The 20,274-nt window shown below is 35.7% G+C and overlaps 1 protein-coding gene across 1 annotated transcript in view; it reads right to left on the reverse strand.

The window, feature by feature from the left end:
• Positions 1-108: 108 nt before the first annotated feature.
• Positions 109-20,274, reverse strand: part of CHMP2B (charged multivesicular body protein 2B) — a 28,138-nt gene continuing 7,972 nt past the window's right edge. Inside the window, exons 2-6 of the mRNA XM_004606997.3 lie at positions 13,394-13,485; positions 9,873-10,067; positions 4,582-4,684; positions 1,942-2,048; positions 109-1,754 (exon numbers count right to left, since the gene is read on the reverse strand). Coding sequence (XP_004607054.1) covers positions 1,644-1,754; positions 1,942-2,048; positions 4,582-4,684; positions 9,873-10,067; positions 13,394-13,485 — 608 coding nt within the window. The 3' untranslated portion in view covers positions 109-1,643. The remainder of the gene's footprint in view (positions 1,755-1,941; positions 2,049-4,581; positions 4,685-9,872; positions 10,068-13,393; positions 13,486-20,274) is intronic.

Raw genomic sequence — 20,274 nt, forward strand, 5'->3', positions numbered from 1 at the left:
AAAAATTACCAAATATGCGTAAGATTTTAATTTTAGAAAAAGTAAAAATAATAATGTGTAAGATTTTAATTTTATATAAGTCAAAAATCTAAAAAGAGGAAAAAAGCATAATAGCAATAAATCTTTTATTGGGATCTTTTTAACAAAATACTTTTTTAAAAACAAAAACCCCCGCATGTAAACAAGAAAGTAAATAAAGTTAGTTGGCAATATTATGTACATCCAAAGACAAAAAGCATGATCTGGGTTAACATTCCACAATCCAGTAAAATGTTTTGACCCACCAAGATTCAGGAAGATTGTATTTTAATACTACTATAATGAAATTTAATTGGTAAACATAAAATAGTTTATGGATTAAACTGTAAATTTAATTTTCCATTCTTCTCACCAATTCATATGGCCCTAGATCTAAAATAAATTTAGCTTGTCAATATTAATACAAAATGTCCACCATACTAAGCTGACATGGTTATATCTATGTGATCTTCACAGCTTTCATGGTAGGATGTGCTGGAACCCGGATATCACAATGTCATTTTTCAAAACAAACCTAACTCTAAATTCTACATCTAATGTGCTACTTCATTTTCTCTCACTCTCAGTATGTACATTAAATAACACAGTAACAGCAACAGCAACTTTTAAAAGTACTGCTAATACATTAATACACACATAGGCAATAACTGCTGACAAAGTTGTAGCTTATGTATCAAGAAAAAAGTGCTTTCTTTGTTTTAAAATTTAAGCTGAGTATTATCACAGAACTGTTACTTGAGGATGACAGTTTAAATTTAAGAGTGTTAAATACATACTTAATATGGTTGAAGATAGATTTAATCATAATTCATAGGAAAATTTTGTCAATCTATTAAAATATATCACTTTATTATTATAAAATTTTGTTAGGTTTTTTTTTTAACGATATTCAATTTTTACCACCTCTACCAAAGGCAGCCTGGATCATTTTTATAAGAGGTCTCAATTTTTGTTTGAAATGCAATCCTTTTCTGTCTGTTAAAATAAGCTAAAGATGTGCACAATATGTTTGTGCTTTTTAAGGCAGGTGCCAAGCACATTTCAAAAGGTAATAAAATTACCAAGTAGAATGTTCTCCTAAAGGAAAAAAAAAATCACAACAGTTTTTGTTTAAGACAGATGTTTAAATAGCACTCTTCTTTTAGATCATTTAAAAATGATCTGGCAGCTGAACGCCTATGAACATAACACATAACTGCTTACAAAGGAAAAGCAAGTGATACAGAATTAATTATGTACTTTTTAATATTTTTACACGTCTAAGTTGTTGCCTATTGGCATTTCACAAGATTTTTGTCTTCAGCATAAAAAGATTTATAACATAAATACCCTAGGTAATGAATATAATTTCTTTATGCCATGCAGAAGTTAACTTTTTATAAATCATAACTCCTAAATAGTTGTGATTAAAATCCAAATTGTTCCCATTTTTGCGTCATTGATATTCTTTGGCAGAAGATTCAAAATAGCCATGGGTTAGGAAACAATTGCTTACTTATGGTCTCATTTACCATTTCTGCAAAATATGTTTTGTAAAAAGAATCTCTATTGTGTTTGCTTTATCCTAAATAATTGTAAATAATAAAAATACTTTTTTAAAAAACCTAATCCACTCCTAAGGCTTTGAGCTGCCGTTCAATCTCTTCATCTGAGATTGTAGTCTTTGAAGTAGAGGCTGATGGTAAGCTTCGGGCAGCTGATGGAGCTTTGGCCATCTAGATAGGAGAGAAAAAAAAGTAATTAAGAAGTGCATTATCTCACATTCAGACTGAACATAAAGGACATGCTATAGAGAAGTTTATTCTAAACACAAAAACCATGTACTGAACAGTACTGTCATCTGAAATAATTTAGTGATTAAAATGGTAGAACTTATTTTGACTTGAGAAAAAATGTTCCTACCCTTCCAGAGATTTCAATTCCAATTTCATCAAGAACTTGGTTCACAATATCTTGACTTTCTTCTTCATCATCAGAGCCATCAAAGATGTCATCAAGTGTGTCATTGACTTAGTTGAGGAAGGAAAAATAAAGCTGTCACTTTCAATCAGACATCAGTTTATGTTTACATTTTTAGTAGAAGGTGTATCACTGAGTATATTTAATACTATGGAACAGAAAACTTAGAACTACAAAATTCACTTTCAAAGATTAATAAATATATTTTTAAAGCCACAAATATGAAATAATGGGCATTTCAACCCAAAGTATTTTATATTAAATATAAATAATAATAATATAGTAGTAAAATCTATATTATTTTATACTGAAATACATCTACTAGGATTTTTTTTGAGGATATGGAGGTCCTCAGGCAGTGACTAAAGAGACTGGGGGCCACTCCCAGTGACCCGAGGACAGTAGGACCAGGCATGGTGTTGCTTAGTTCCTGCAGTGTTGGGGGGGTTACCAGGGCCAGTCTCTGTGCCTGGAGAGGACGTGATTCCAGGTTCAATGCATGCTTTGAACATACCCTGGGACCACTGAGTATCTCCCCTACTCTGATCTTGGGAATAACTTATCTTCAAATAAACTCTAATATCCACAGACACAGACTTAAGACTTAAAAATGATTCTGCAAACTATTAGAACTGAGCTGGTGACCATTAAACCTGAATGTGGAAGAATAATTAAACCAAATTATCATAACATAGCAGTTATGATAATCAGATGATAGTGGGGAGACAGAGAGTCCAGTCAGAATTCATTTATAAAGGCCTGGACACAGATTAGCTGCAAAAATGAAAAGAAAAGTATGGAGAAGAAAGAGCAAACTAATGTCATCAGGGATTAGCAAATATAACTACTTTAAGGAAAAAGTTATAAAGTTAATAAAAAAAAGATTTCTCAAAGATTTTATTTCGAAAGTTTGAATATGAACAAACTTGAAAACAGTATACAATAGAAAAAGACATATATCAAAGCCTTGAATTTACCTTTGGATAAAAATAGTAGCTAATGTTAATGTGCACAACTAAGGTGGTAAGACAGCAAGTACCCATCAAAGTCTCATGTGTTTCAGAGCACCTGCAGGGCCAGAGTGCTAGGGTGTGTGCCTTGAACGAAGCACAGCCAATTCCCGACACTCCAGATGGTCTCTCTCCTGAGCCCAAAAAGAACGGTTCCCCAGTGCAGGGCCAGGGGTGAGCCCCAAGCACCTTCGGGTGTGGCCCCCCCAAAAAAAAACAAAACAGAATCACCTACAAAGCACCAAAATAAAAAATGAAAACAACTATGATAGACGTGTTTAAGTATAAACTTACTAACTCTTCTTGATTATAGTTTAATGGAAAAGTTAATTCCTCTGTTAAAAATTTGCTCACACCTGTGCCATCATCACTGGAAACAGCATAACAGATGCTGTGACTACTAGACAAATGATAATTCCTTCAAGTGTTTCTGTCATTAAAACTCAATAACAATATCCTTACAAATTATAATTTTTAAACAATAGATTCAAAGTAAAAACCAATGTTTTTAAAATTTATTTGAAAATTTTCTTTTGGAGAGTTTTAGAGTTAGGGCTTACTCCTAACTCTGCACTCAGGGATCGCTCCTGAGTCCTTGAGGCACCACCATATGAGGTGCCAGGGATTGAAATACTCTCAGTCACATGCAAAGCAAGTCTTGCTTTACTTCCTAACTACTGAAGACATACAGGCAGTATCATTAAACCTTAAATAAGAAAACAGATATTCTATACCATATTAGACAGTAGTGAGTCTAGTAATTCATGTAATTAAATTAGATGCAACTATATATACTTCTATTATATTAATATGTCAGAATAGGCATAGCTTAGGAAAAAATATCTTCCCCAAACCATAATACCAGTTTTAACACAGCATGTAAGCTATGATTCAGTCTGACCAAGATTCAATGAAAGCTAACACATTCATGACCTATCTATCTGGGAAGAATCTGATAGTACAGACCAAAGAGAATACTTTAAAAATGTAAACAGACAAACAAACCAAAACAGAGGCGGGAAAATTTAAACTAATATAGGAACATTTACCAAATGTTATCAAATATACTGAAAACAGAACAATTTTTGCAGTCAAAGAGGTTCAATACATTAGTTCATATTAATGTATATAATACTAATGGCATTTTAAAGAAAAGACTTCAGGGAAGATTTGGGGTCATGTGTACATTGCCACGTGTACTGTTATATTGTTAAGTTTTTTTGTTTCATATTTTTGAACTCAAAAAAGGTTTTAATTGAAAGAACAGAAAAGAAGGAAAGAGAACAGGAAGTCTCTCCTATTTTTTTCTATTTGTCAATAAAGTGAAGCTGCTGATACAATACGGAATAGAAATATGGCATAACATATCCATTCAGATAAACATTACGATTTTGAGACTTTTACTTGCTAATTTTAAAAAAAGTTACAATATAGACATCAGCCTAGAAAAAAATAAGTGCTATGTCCTTTTATGAAAAAAATGCTTGCATGAATGAGAATATGAGTCTGCTAGTAAATGTGGCAATCCAAAGATGTAAAAACAATAAATTTTATTACAAGTAATTGAACTCACTCATTTCCTCAGTCATTTCCATTTTCATGTTTTCCTTCTGGAAATTCTGCATTGTTTGTAATGTCTTTTGAGGATCCATCTTCTTGTTAACTGCCTGCATTGTCTTAAAATATATGAAAATATCTATGTTAGCAATATAATTATAAAAATTTACTATGGAGTTCAATTTAAAGGGACATCATATAAGACAGAAGCTATTTCAAGATATACTTCCTACCACAATCAAATGTGAGTGCTGAATATTCTAGATTTAAAAGAGAAATGCTTTTTTGAAAACCATATGCTCACCTTCTACATAATAAAGACCAATGCAAAAAACTAATTAGTAGACAAAAAATTATGTACTAAAAAGCACTTCCAACATAAAATTTGCTGGTATTAAAATGGCAAAATAGGGGGCTAGAGCGATAGTACAGTGGGTAGGTCATTTGCCTTGCACGTGGCCAACCCGGGTTTGATTCCCAGCATCCCATATGGTCACCCGAGCACCACCAGGAGTGATTCCTGAGTGCAGAGCCAGGAGTAACTCTTGAGCATCACCGAGTGTGACCCAAAAAGCCAAAAAAAATAAAGGCAAAATTATATCTGCCTAATCTGTATTCAGTAGGTAATATTTAAATCTAAATTTTAAAATTTGATTTCTAATTTTTTCATTATATTTTAATATCTAAACTAAAATATACTAGCATATATTCTACTAATATATTTTAAACCATGTTTCAAGAAGTGAATACAACACTTGCAAAACTGAAGTCTATTACATTTACAGTTACTTTCATGTGTACATTTAAATGTATAAATGTTAATTTAATATAGCTACAAATTTTCGTGTTAACGTTTAGTATTAAAAATGTATATGATATAAAATAGGGGCTGGAGTGATAGCACAGCGGGTAGGGCGTTTGCCTTGCACGTGGTCGACCCGGGTTCGATTCCCAGCATCCCATATGGTCCCCTGAGCACCTCCAGGGGTGGTTCCTGAGTGCAGAGCCAGGAGTAATCCCTGTGTATCGCCAGGTGTGACCCCCCCAAAAAATGTATATGATATAAAATATTAGTTTAAAGATAAGATGGAAACTATAAATTCTCAAACAATGACTATGCTAAGTGATAGTAAACAGTCTTTTTAAGTCTGACATAGTTCTCCTGCGCCTCCTCACTAGTCCAATATACCTAATTCTCCAGTGACATTTTACTATTTATCTTAAAAGCCAATACCACAACTAAGTTATAAGGCTAAACATTAATTGAACTCTGTTAAAAAGTCAGTCTTGGGCCAGAGTAGGAGTACGGGGGTTAAGGAGCATGCAGATGTCCCAGTTCTATCCCCAGCATCACATGGTCTTACAAGCCAAGTTCCCCAGATGTAGCCCAAGTTAGGCCTGGCACCACAGGGCTGGAGCCTCTCCTCATCCCCAGGGCTCTGCAGGAGAGGCTGGGTCAGCCCTCTGGGCACCACTTGGGAGCCCCTGCTTCAAATTAAAAAGCCAATCTCATTTGCATCAATGTCCTCTAGTCACAATGATCTTTCTTCAAACATGCCCTACCCTTTGTCTGCATGTGCTGTCTCTAGTCTGGAATGTTCTTGACCTACTAGCAACACCTCAGATTTCAGTTTATATCTTTCCTTAGAGAATACTCCCTGATAATCCAGATTTCAACAGGTGCCCTCTTAAATCCTACCCACTATAGATGAACGTTTTTTATTTAACGGTGTGAATTATATAACTTCACTCGAGAGACTTACAGTATTATTTTAAATAATACTGAATATGATGATGATGATGAAGATCAGAGACTTGCTAATGCCTATAAAATCTTACATTGTGTCAGGTAGTGTTCTAAAACTTTACATGTAATACTATTAGAAGTTAAATAACAGTTGTCAAAAAAAGAACTTTGTATAGAAGTAGTATCATTTAATTTTTTTAAACAAATGAAAAATGAAGACAAAAAACTGAAAAAATTTGCCAAGTCCCACAACTACTAAATGTAAATAAGATTTGAATCCAACATACCCGTACAAATTGCTTCTCAATGAACTGCTTTTATATAAACTGTAGTAGCTGATATTAAACTGTGAACCTGTGATACAGGTTAAACCCTTGCTTAATTTTGGTTTTCATTTCATCCATATATCGTGTTGGAGTCACAGACTTAAGGCCCTATATAAAGGAGCATTTGCTGAACCAAAACATTTCTAAGAAATTTAAGTGAAAATTGCAGGATCATATGAAATAACCCCAAGGTCAAAAAGTTTATAAAATGTCTTCTTGAAGGAAATTTTAATCAATTTATATTAAATCTAGTTGTCTTTTAAAAGAAATGAATATGAAATAAGATTAAGTATTGACTGGTTACAAACCCATAATGCTCACAGGAATCCAACTCTATAATTTCTCTAGTAGCAATGGTTACATATTTGGTAATTCAGTATTGATTTTAAAGAATCTGAATACCATGAATAACAAGATCGGTTTTCTTAATATAAACCATTTACCTCTTCTGCTGTGTCAGTTTTATTTTCTTTTGTTCATTACTCATATTCGGCCCTCCCTATCTCTAACACCAAGTGGTATTTTTAAGATCTAGGTCTTTAAAACATTCTGCGAAATTTACTAGATCACTTTTTTTTTAAGGACTGTGCAGTTTATTGAATTGATTCATATATAATGGATGATTGGGCTGGAGTGATAGCACAGAGGTAGGGCGTTTGCCTTACATGCAGCAGACCCGGGTTCAATTCCTCCGGCCCTCTCGGAGAACCCAGCAAGCTACCAAGAGTATCTGACCCACATGGCAGAGCCTGGCAAGCTCCCCGGGACATATTCAATATGCCAAAAACAGTAACAACAAGTCTCAAAATGGAGATGTTACTGGTGCCCACTCAAGCAAATCGATGAGCAATGGGATTACAATGACAGTGATAGTGGATGGTCACCTTTTCAAATATGTATTTATTTCCTGGCCATTCCCAGTGGTGGTCAAGGGATCATTCAGTGCTAGGGAGCAAACCTTAGGTTACCCTCGACCAACACATAAATTCCAGTCTACTGAGTTTTCTCCCTGGCTGCTCTATTATGTTTTAACCTCTCCTGGTCCTAAAAACCCTAGTATCCGTGACAATGGAGGCTTTGTCTTAAACATCTGATAGCTCAAATTAAGAAGCTCATTGTTTTTTAAATAACTGAAAGACTAAGAGTCCTTTAAAACCTATAGTAGGGGCTGGAGCAATAGCACAGCGGGTAGGGCATTTGCCTTGCACGCGGCCGACCCGGGTTCGATTCCCAGCATCCCACATGGTCCCCTGAGCACTGCCAGGAGTAATTCCTGAGTGCAGAGCCAGGAGTAACCCCTGTGCATCACCAGGTGTGACCCAAAAAGAAAAAAAATAATAAAACCTATAGTAAAAAACTTAGTTTTCAATATCAAAATCACAAATTAAATATAAGTTCCTGATAAAACTGACAAATCCTTCTGATACTTCATGTGTCCTTCTAACTCATTTACAAAAATTAATTGATAGTAATTCAAAATTTACAGACTGAAAGACGAAAAACCTTGTTACAAGTCAATTAAAAAATAAAATATGAGGTTGAGCTTAAGTAAAGCATTTCAGTAAGTGGTGCTGGGTAAACTGGTAGGCCACATGCATAGAAATGAACTCAGACCTCTTTTTAATGCACAAAACTCAAATCAAAATGGATTAAAGACTTCAATTTAGACCTGAAGACACAAGGTACAGAGAAAAATATAGGCATAACTCATCAAGACATTGACGCTAGAGGCACATTTAAGAATTAAAGTGTTTCTGCACTTCAAAGCACACAATGACCAGAATACAAAGATGGCTCCCAGACTGGGAGAAATGAATCGCCCACCACTCTTCTCACAATGGTCTAATATTGAATACACATAAAGCAGTGGCAAAACTTGACAGGAAAAAACATCCAATTCCATCAAAAAAACTGGGAAGAAGAGATGAACAGAAACTTCCTCAGAGAAGAAATACAAATGGCCAGAATGCATATGAAAAAATGATCTGTATCACTAATCATCCATGGAAATGCAAATCCAAACAACAAAACCTCACACCAAAGAGACTATCACTTACCAAAAGAACAACAACCAGTGGTGGCTTGGATGCAGGGGTAAAAAGATACCCCCCTTCACTGCTGGTGGGAATGTCAACTGGTCCAGTGTTTTAGGAAGATTCTATCTTATATTAGAGATACCTAATAAGATTATATCTTATATTAGAGATTATATCTCTATATTAGAGATACCTCAAAAAACTAGGAATTGAGTTTCCATAAAATCAAGCAATTGCACTCCTGGAACTATAACCTTAGGGCACAAAACCACAATGTCGAAAAGACATCTGCCCTGCTATGTTCATTGCAGCACTATTTGCAATAGTTAACACCTGGAAACAACCCAAGCACCTAAGAACAGATGACTGGATAAAGGGGGTACAGTAACATACACACAGTGGAATATTATGTGGCCATGTAAGAAAAAATGAAATCATGCAATGTGCTGACACAAGGATGGATCTAGAGAAATGTCATGCTGAATAAAATGAGCCAGAGGGAGAGGGACAGACAAAAAATGATCTCACTCATATGGGGACTATAAAGATACACAGAAAGAGAACAAATAAAGCCCAAAGGCAATTAAAAGAACTGGTGCTTACTAGGAAGTTTACTACTTAATGTGTTTGGGTGGGGCGATATGGGGGGAGTGAGGAGGGCACAAGGACAATAACAAGGAAAGTGGTCACTCTGGAGTAGGATTAGGTTCTAAAAGGTAGGTACAGTGACATACATAAAAACCTTTCAGTAACAGTATTTTAAACCATACTGCCTATAAGTGGGGGTGGGAAGGAAAACAGAAAAAGAAAAATGTGCCTGTCATATAAGCAGACTGGGGACAGCAGGGAAACTGGAGTCACGGAGGAGGAAAGTAGACCCAGTGAGGGACGGTGCTGGAACTCTGTGTGCCTTGAAATCAATCATAAATACCTTCGTAACTTGGCAACTCACAATAATTGAATAAATTTTTTTAATTAAAAGAGAAATGTTTCAAAACAAGGAATTTTATATTAGAATAAATCAAAAACAAATCTAAAAGCAATTACCCGGATTATTTAGTATTATGACTAATTTTACTAATTACAGAATTAGTGATACATATATACCAGGAAGCTTTTTTTAAAATTCAATTTCTGTATTGACTTTTACAAATCTTAGATGAAACTACGAAACTACAATGAAAAGTTTCCCACTTACTTTTGCTGTGGTAGACATCGCTCCAGCCATCTTCATCTGGGAATTCATCACTTTTGTTTGTGTGGACATAGACGTGACTTTTGAACTTACGGCAAAAGTTCTTGTCTTCTGTTTTCGTAGATGTACAAGCTGCTTGGCTAAAACTCTGCAAGCTTCTTTATTACCAATCTTAGCCATTTTCTTAATTTCTAATTCCTAATAGAAGAAATAAAATTGGGAATGAAAAATCATTGGGAAGGATAGTCTTCAATGATTCATTTCAAAAGAATAGACCAAATGTATATAACATGTTATTTCTCCCTAATCGTGAACAGAAGAGGTTGCCATAAAATACAAGCGAGAAAATAATTTAAGGAGAATTTATTCCATATGTTCACAAGAAAAGGAGAACCAGTACTTTCATCCACACATACTAAGCAAGTTTAAAAACAGTAATCACAGAGCCTAGGAGAAAATAATCCTTTTTGTTTTCATATTTGCAGTTTCGGGGATGGGGGTTGGGAGGATTCACACCCAGTGGTGCTCAGGAATCACTCCTGGTGGGGCTGGGGAACCATATGGGATGCTGGGGATCAAATCTGGGTCAGCCACATGCAAGGCAAGTATCCTACCCACTGTACTACCTCTCTGGACCAGTCTTCAATTTTTTTTTAATTTAATCATTGTGAGTTACAAAATTACAAAGATATTTATGATTGAGTTTCAGGCATATATTGTTCCAACACCAATCCCTTTACCATGCCCACTACCCTCCACCAATTTTCAATATTTATTAAAATTCAATTTAGGGGGCTGGAGCAATAGCACAGCGGGTATGGCATTTGCCTTGCACGCGGCCTACCTGGGTTCAATTCCCAGCATCCCATATGGCCCCCTGAGCACCACCAGGGGTGATTCCTGAACGCAGAGCCAGGAGTAATCCCTGTGAATTGCCAGGTGTGACCAAAAAGCAAAAATAAATAAATAAATAAATAAATAAATAATTCCATTTAAAAGTAGGGAAAAGGAGAAGTGGAAGAATGTAGGAATAAAGAACACCACAGACACAGGCTATGTCAAATGAAAAGGTCCATCTGACATCTCAGAAAAACTACAGACTGTCAAGTGAGGAGAACATAATATAAAGGGACTAGGGTACATGCCCAAATCCTACATATTCCATAGCCCCCACAATGCTGGTACAACCCTGGTGGCCACTGGCAATGCAAGTCCCAAACAGCACTGCATCCTCAAGCTAGCAGCCTATAATCCCCAAGAGCCACCACTATTTAAGCACTGTTTGGGAAGGCTGCCTTCCTCCCAAAGGGCAAACTGTTAGATAAGCACCACAATATGCTATCTCAAGAAGCCCATTTTATTTACAAAAATAGATATATTAAAATCTGACAAAAAAAAAGCTTAGTATCATTAATTTGTGGCCCCAACCAAAACCCCCCAAATTTAAATTCATTCCTCTCAAGATGAGAAGAAACAGCTCCAAGATGCCTATAGTTAATCACAGATAATGGTAAAAGATCCCCTAGGAGAGCAGTAAAAACACCAGGACGTGAGCTATTGCCACTTATAGTTAAAAGTGTACTAAGTGTACTGAAGTATGAGCCAGTGTAATAAAGAAAAAAGAAAAGTAAAATATAGATAAGTAAAATTAAATTAAAAATACTAAATAAGAAGAAAAATTTTATTCATAGACAATATGACTGCAAAAACCAAACTGAACTTAAATAATGGCCACTAAGTAACTTCAGAAAGGTTACAGAGTTTAAGAACACACAAACAATTAATGTATTTCTATTAAGAGCAACAAAAAAACAGAAATCAAATTTGCTTTGAAGATATCATTTAGCATAAAGATATCATCTAATGAGGGATAAATCTGATGAAGGAAGTTTATATAAAAGACCTATAAGCTTACAAGTGCAAATGCTGAAAAATTACAGCTCTCAATAAGTAGAGAGATCCAGATATTCACAGACAATGAGACAATATTAAGAAGCAAATTCTTCCCAGATTGGTTTATATATTCAGTATGACAACTTTGTAGAAATTTATCATTTTATCCTAACATTCATTTGGCAAAGGACACTATTAGGAAAATGAAAGTCAAGGCCAAGAACTGGAGGAAAAACTTGTAAAAACTGTAACTATAGCTAAAAAGAATACTTATGTCTAACAGGAATATAATTTGATAGGGAAAAATGACTAACATAATTTAATAGATAGTATAACAAAGGCTCATTTAAATGGCAAATGTGTACTGAAAAGAAGGGCTCGTCATCTGAGAGCAGCAAGATCTTTAAAATATCAATGTACAATATATCCACAAGAATGACCAACAGTAAAAATAATTGTTGGTTAAATTATTGGTCAGGATGTGGAACAACGTACAGGCGATACTCTCTCTGGAAACTTCAGAAAGATTTTTAAGCAGCACACATTTCAAACAGAGACAGTATTTAAAGACCAACAAGAAAGTCTACTTCATAGCAGAGGGGAATAAAAAAATTACAGCCATTTTTTTTTTTTTTCCCGTGGCTGGTCACACCTGGCTATGCTCATTACTTACTCTAGGTTCTGTACCTGGAGATCACTCCTGGTGTGCTTGGGGAACACACGTGGTATGGGAGATGGAACATGGATTGGCATTGTTCAAGGCTAGCACTTTAACCCCTCTACTATCTCTTCAGTACACGAATACTAGTATATTTACCATTAAAACTAGCATACTTCCTCAATATACATTTAAAATAAATGAAAACATATTCACACAAGATAAAGGATATGTTCTTGATGGTAGTAATGGTTTAATGAGTTCATAATGTCAAATCTACCAAATTATGTACACTAAAGATGTAGAGTTCACTGCATGTTAATTGTCCTGCACCATGCAGTTTTCAAAAATATTTTTCCTGGGAAGATTTAGGGTCATACCAGGCTGTGCTCAGGAACTACTGCTGGCAGGGATTGGTAGACTAAAACAGATACTAGGGATCAAACCCAGTTTGGCTACATGCAGAACAGGGCGATACTCTCTCTGGAAACTTCAGAAAGATTTTTAAGCAGCACATATTTCAAACAGAGGCAGTATTTAAAGACCAACAAGAAAGTCTACTTCAAAAATACATTAATTGTTATAGATACCATAATCCTTAAGATATAAAGACACCTTATAATGAGGTAACAAAATTATTTTCTAGTAGTTATTTGTTTCCCAGAACTAATTTATTTTTGCTGATAACTATGAAAGTGACATGCTTTAAGCATTACTCTTCATAGCCACTTATGACTTCTACAAAATTAAGAATAATATAATATTATAATCAGAATATAAAGAATCCTAATAAAGGTCAGCAAAATGACACAACAAAGAAACAAAAATGTAGGAAGTCATTAAACATTATTTCTTAGTATATTACTTATCACTTACATCTGACCTGTATATTTTTTCCTCGTTAGCTAATTATTCTAACACTCATTTCCCAATCAGTCTGAAAAGTAAAACTGAAATTTAATATTCTACTTACCAGTTGTTTTTCTTGTTTCTCCAAAGCTGCTCGATCTCTGATAATAGCCCTCTGTGTACCTCGTAACTCTCGATTTTGTTCCTTTATTACATCTAAGAGAATCATAACACATACACAGAAAACCTTTAATGAAGAGATTATAATATTTTATTCAATATCATTTAAAATGTTAAATGAAGAGAGCTTGAAAGAGACAAAATAATTAAATATTAGATTTTCTTCCAGCTCAAAATGGAAAAGTCAAATATTAAAGCTTGATTATAAACAGCGACTCCACAAGTACTTCAGAAGACTGTATATATAATATATATTTTACAGTTTGAGATTAAACTAAAAGTATAAATAAATCACAATAAATTATTCCCTTAGATGACTAATTAGTATACACATTTTATATGGCAAAAGTATTTGTCATACACAGAAATCCACATACCATTTTCATCTCTATTGCAATACTGCATGAAATCCAGAAAAAAAGATAGGGAAAGTGTTTTTTAAAATCTATTTTTTAACTGTACGGCTGCTAGTGCGGCTACTCAACCTCATATCTCTTCATTCTCAGCAATGGAAAACAAATTATCAAATGCTTACTTTTCAGATGGTCCGACTTTAGGGGGGAGAAACTCCAAACAATAATAGTGAGTTTTTTGTTGAAATATTGAATGTAATCAAAGTAAAGTGAAAATAAAGTGAAATTTATCAGTTACACAGGCGGGCTGGGGGGCTAGGGAAGTGGGGGAGGGGGGAGGTATACTGTGATTTTTGGTGGTGGAATATGTGCACTGGTGAAGGGTGTTCGAGCATTGTATGACTGAGACTTAAACCTGAAAGCTTTGTAACTTTCCACATGGTGATTCAATAAAAGAATAAATTAATTAAAAAAAAATAAGCCACAAATTAGTAAGCAACTTGTTAAAAAAAATCTATTTTTTAAAAATACACAAATTATCACAACAGAGAAAAACAATAGATCCAGAATTGAATCTTAGTCCTGCCAGTTAATCATTACATAATAGTCTGGAATATACAACACTACATAAACTCAGGCTCTTATGTATAAAAGAACAATTTTTATTAAGGCATAATTAAATATATACAATGATGGCCCCTGATATACTTTAAGTATCTACTCACTCTTAATTTAGATCATTATTCCTACCACCTGAAGAAGATATACTTTAGGTGTCTAATCATTCTTAATTTAGATCATTATTCCTACCACCTGAAGAATTTAAGTATCAGTCTAGGCCTGGCATACTATAATTTGGGTCAACTTTCAATACTGATTTCTTCAAAGGATTACAAATCATGATGATATATATCAGCAAGATGTTATCTCTCATTGATGAAAACTGGTGTGTTTTAAATGTACATTGGATTATAAATATTATAATATTCCTAATAATTTAATGAAATTATCTTTCCATTAGCTTACAAATAAGAAAACAGTATTGAGAAGTCAAAAATAACTTTCTCAAAGTCACATATAATGTAACAATAACACTTTTTGGGTCCAAGTGTTTTGTTTCAAGAATCAAATCATAATCATAATCAATTTCACTATAGCACCTTTTTACTAAAGAGGCAGATCCAGAGAGAAGGAAGGAATAGTTTCTTTATCAAATAGGAAACCATATATCTGTGTTTTAAAAAATGAAATTGGAATCTACATTTTATCATATATAATAATTTTTAAAATATTTATGACCCAAGTATAAAATATGAGCTGAATTTTAAGAATCTTAGAAGAACATACAGAAGTAAATCTGCATGATCTGGAATTTAGCAATGAATTTTCAGATGGGCCACTAAAAGAACAAGCAACAAAAGGAAAAAAGGAATAAACTAGACTTCCTAAAAATTAAACACTGTGGTTGATGGAAGATTATTAAATGAAATGACAACCTAAAGACTGGAGTAAAATATATGTAAATCATACTCTATATAGTTTAAATATGATTAAACATCAGATACATGTGTATTTATATCTATAGTAGCACAGTACCTAGAACATGGGAATGTCATAACTTAAAAACAAAAGAAAAATGACTCCAAAATAATGCAGGAATTTAATAGACATTTCTCCAAAGAAAATAAACACATGAAAAAGATGTTAATTATTATTAGGTAATAGGGAAAAGATACTACTTCACATTCACCTCCCAACTTGGGAAAAGCAAAAAAGCAAACACTATTATCTTACTTTTGCAGAGGAGAAAATTCTTACCTGTTGAGATAATCTGCCCAAGGAAGAACTATTGCTAAGGTTTAAGTATTGGTGGTCTGTTTACAAAGTCTTTCATTTTAATTACTACATTATACTGTACTAAATTATATTATATCATACTATATTATACACAAACTTCCCCCAGCGCCATGTAATCTCATCAATGGCCAAGATCCAGAGACTATAAAACAAAGCTCCCAGAAGAGAGCGACGCAATTTTTTTTTTTTTTATTGAATCACCAAGTGGAGGGTTACAAAGTTCTCAGGATTATGTCAGTTATACAATATTCAAACACCCCTCCCTTCACCAGTGCCCATCTTCCATCCCCAACCCCCCCAGTATATCTGCCGCCCCCTCCCACCTCCCTAGTCCCCACCCTTGTACGTGATAAGTTTCACTTCATTTGCGCTTATCTCGATTACATTCCAAGTTTCAACACACAACTCACTACCGTTGCTGGGGTTTCCCCCCAAAAAGAAAAAGACAGTCCTATTGCCAATGAGGCATTTGATAATTCTCCATTACTAAGCATATAGAGATATTAAGTCCTGCTGTTTGTTACATAACTTTTCTTTTTCCCCCTTGCCCCGCGCCACCGAGTTCACGCCTGTTTAGTAATCGCCACGCTGTCTGACAAAGGGAAAAAAAAACGAAGAGGATGGTTATTTCCCGTCATCAGCCGGCGTGGGGCTCTGGCTTAGTTGATAGTCTAGTAGAGTGTCTGCAAGCAGTTTCCGGAACCAAAGCTCTTGCACTGATATCGGCTCCGGCTCGAGATACCACCAGCGTCCCGCTGGTCCATGTACCTAATTTTTCCCCTTATTTCCCATTCCCACGCCACCAGGTCTGTTTGCTTAATGGACATCACACTATGTTTGACACCACGCCACGTTTCTTCCTGAGAAAGAAGGATATTTCTTCTCAGCCGGCGTGGGGATATAGCTTAGTTCAGTCTAGAGAGATGGCTACCATTTTGATTGCCTTCAATATTTCAACAAAATACTTACTATTCTTGTTAGGATCACCCACAAAAGTCCGACCCATTAAGAAGGAACCATTACATACTGCTGATACTAAGATGACATTAGGTCACGCGGCCACAGCAGCGGCCGCGCGGTTCTGGATTTCTGTCTAAAGTCCAGGGAAAAAGTTGAAGGAGAGAGAGAGATTTCCGCACGGGGGACCTGGCGGAAACTCTCAAGTCACATACTGCAGGTTGCTGGTGGGCTGCCGGTGTCCCAAGCAGCTCCATCCTCTTCGTCAGTCATTCTGGGGGTGTGGGCGCGGAGAAATGGGAAAGCCCACGTGGCTGCACTCTCTTTAAGTGTCCGATGTGGGCGGGGACCGGTACTTCCCCGCCCTCGATCCCCCGCCAGCCGCGCCGCGCACTTGGGTGGAGAGTGACGCAATTTTTTCTAGAGTGAGCGGCCGCATTTGCGGCCGAGCAACCTCTTCATTTTTATTTTTATTTATTTTTATTATTTTTTGTTCCCTGCACGGCAGAGCCTGGCAAGGTACCCATGACATATTTGATATGCCAAAAACAGTAACAACAACTTGCTTTTCGTGTTCCTGGAGCATGCAGAAGCCATTGGGCTACATTAGCACAAGACAGGAACAAATGAAGATGTTGCTGGCACCCACTCGAGCATATTGATGAACAATAGGATGACAGTGATACAGTGATCAGACTGTGAAACTTTTCAAGCCAGAAGTTATCAAAGATAGAATCCTAACAAAATGCTGAGTATTTAGAACAGACTAAAATCATCTCATCAGTACATGAAATATGACTAATCACCTATGTCTTTATGAAAGTGAAATATAATGCCAACACTCCTCTTTACTTACTATATACAAAGCACTATTTTTCAATATTCTTATTTCGTTTCTCAACTAAATTATATTTTTCACCTCTCACACTCATGATTTACTAGACACATTCTAAAGGTTCCTTTATTATAGGAATATAAAGCCATCCTACTTAAGACAGATTATGAAAGAAGGGGATGGGAGTTTCTCTACTCACCTAATATTCTTTTGGACTGGTAATTAAAAAAGAGGGAAGAAATCTTTTAGAGAAAAATACATTTGGGAAATGTTAAAATTGGGAAAAAAATTAAATAGATATCCTTACTCCAAGGTTCCTAAGAATGTTTACTATATGAATATATATTGCCATCCTTCAGGATAGAATATATTACAGGTTATTTCCCAAATTCGTTAAATCAAGGATGCTTTAGTCTAAAATACACTCTTAGGGATCAACCTTAGTCTAAAATATAATCTCTTAGTTTCCTACGACTGACATAACAAATTTTCTGACTGGTTAGCTTAAACAATGATTTTCTCAGTTTATCCCTTGGTCTTCTGCCAAGGGATAAAGGATCTAATTTCTCCTGAAGTCTCCCTTTAGCCCCACTTTCGCTATGTTCTTAAAATGATCTTTTTCTCTGTATATAACTGTCCCTAGTATGTTTCCCTCTTTTTAAAAGTCATGAGTCTCTAATAGCTGCATAGTATTCCATTGTATAGATGTACCAGAGTTTCTTTAACCAGTCATCTGTTCTAGGGCACTCGGGTTTTTTCCAGATTCTGGCTATTGTAAACAGTGCTGCGGTGAACATATAAATGCATATGTCACTTCGACTATACTTTTTGGCTTTTCTGGGATATATTCCCAGCAGTGGTATTGCTGGGTCAAATGGGAGCTCAACCTCTAGTTTTTTTGAGAATCGTCCATACTGTTTTCCAAAAGGGCTGAACTAGCCGGCATTCCCACCAGCAGTGTAGAAGGGTCCCTTTCTCCCCACATCCTCTCCAACAGCGGTTGCTTTTGTTCTTTTGGATGTGTGCTAGTCTCTGTGGTGTGAGGTGGTATCTCATGGTTGTTTTGATCTGCATCTCTCTGACGATTAGTGATGTAGAGCACTTTTTCATGTGTCTTTTGGCCATTCGTATCTCTTCCTTGGTAAAGTTTCTGTTCATTTCTTCGCCCCATTTTTTGATGGGGTTGGATGTTTTCTTCTTGTAGAGTTCAACCAGTGCTTTATATACCATTGATATTAACCCCTTATCTGATGGGTATTGTGTAAATATCCTTTCCCATTCTGTAGATAGTCTTTGTATTCTGGTCACTGAGGTCATGACGTTTGCATATAAGTGGATCAACATGGAAAGTATCATGCTAAGTGAAATGAGTCAGAAAGAGAGAGACAGACATAGAAAGATTGCACTCATCTGTGGAATATAGAATAATAGACTATAAGACTAACGCCCAAGAATAGTAGAAATAAGTACCAGGAGATTGTTTCCATGGCTTGGAGGCTGGTCTCTCATTCTGGGTAACTCAGGGAAGGGACCACCAAGTAAAATGTGGTTGGAGGTCATGTGGGGGAAGGGTGATGCGGGCCGAATACAGACTAGAGACTGAACACAATGGCCACTCAACACCTTTATTGCAAACCACAACACCTAATCAGAGAGAGAGAACAAAAGGGAATTCCCTGCCATAGTGGCAAGGTGGGGTGGGGGGAGACGGGATTGAGGGGGGGGGATGTTGGGTTTACTGGTGGTGGAGAATGGGCACTGGTGAAGGGATGGGTTATCGAACTTTGTATGGGGAAAACATGAGCACAAAGATGTATGGATCTGTAACTGTACCCTCACGATGACTCTCTAATTAAAAATAAACTAATAAAAAAAACCAAAACAACAAAAAAATAAAAGTCATGAGTCTTTCTAGATTAGTAATCCACTCTTTCAATCAGTCAAGGTCAACTGTCTTGAAACATCCTTTCTCCAAAAGTCATACAACAGCAAGGAAAGCTCCAATTCCCCTCTTTTAAAGCAATTTTCAACCTTTCATCCTCAACACTCACAATTTTCCTTCTTTCCTAAAGTCAACAGCTCAACAGGAAAACACCGCCCTTACTATTTAAGTTATAAATAAGCTCTAAATTAAGACTAAAACCACAAGTAAATTTTTTGGTGTATAATTGCTTTGTGGTTGAAGTTCAGTTAGTACATAATGAAGTGAGAATGATGATGTTTTTCTAAAATACAAGAGAACTGAGCTAAAGAGAAGCCACTGTTGGTAATTTAGCTTGTGTACAGGTAACTGACACAGCTGAGGGGGTCGCTCAGTGGTAGGGGCATGCCTTGCACACACTGCAAAGCCACTACTGAAACACTTCATTACTAAGATCAAGAATTCTATTAATAAATATATTTTCATTACCAGGGTTGTATAACAAAAAAATATCTGGTCTTTGCTCTGAGTTCTTGGCAAAACTCCCAAAAACTCTGAATTCCCAAACAGGAGTTTCTATTGATTCACTAAGCTGGATACAGCCTAATAGTGCTCCCAGTTACTTAAGGAGGTACAGCCAGGAGGTACAGCTAAGTGATAGAGACGGAAGAACCTGACTAAAGGAAATGGGAGCATGGGAGCGGTTGGGTTAGGACATAGAAATTAAATGACTCCCACCCCTAATACCCTGCTTCCAATGAAAGTTCTTGAGTTGGATCCTTCATAAAAATAGGTAATAAGTAAAGCACTTTTCTGTGTGCTAAGAGTTATTATGATCTAGCAAATTAGGAAACTAGAAGAAGGAATTGTGGGTACTCCCAAACGTGAGACAGAAGGACATG

Source organism: Sorex araneus, chromosome 2, assembly GCF_027595985.1.
Source record: "Sorex araneus isolate mSorAra2 chromosome 2, mSorAra2.pri, whole genome shotgun sequence".
Taxonomy (NCBI): Eukaryota; Metazoa; Chordata; class Mammalia; order Eulipotyphla; family Soricidae; genus Sorex; species Sorex araneus.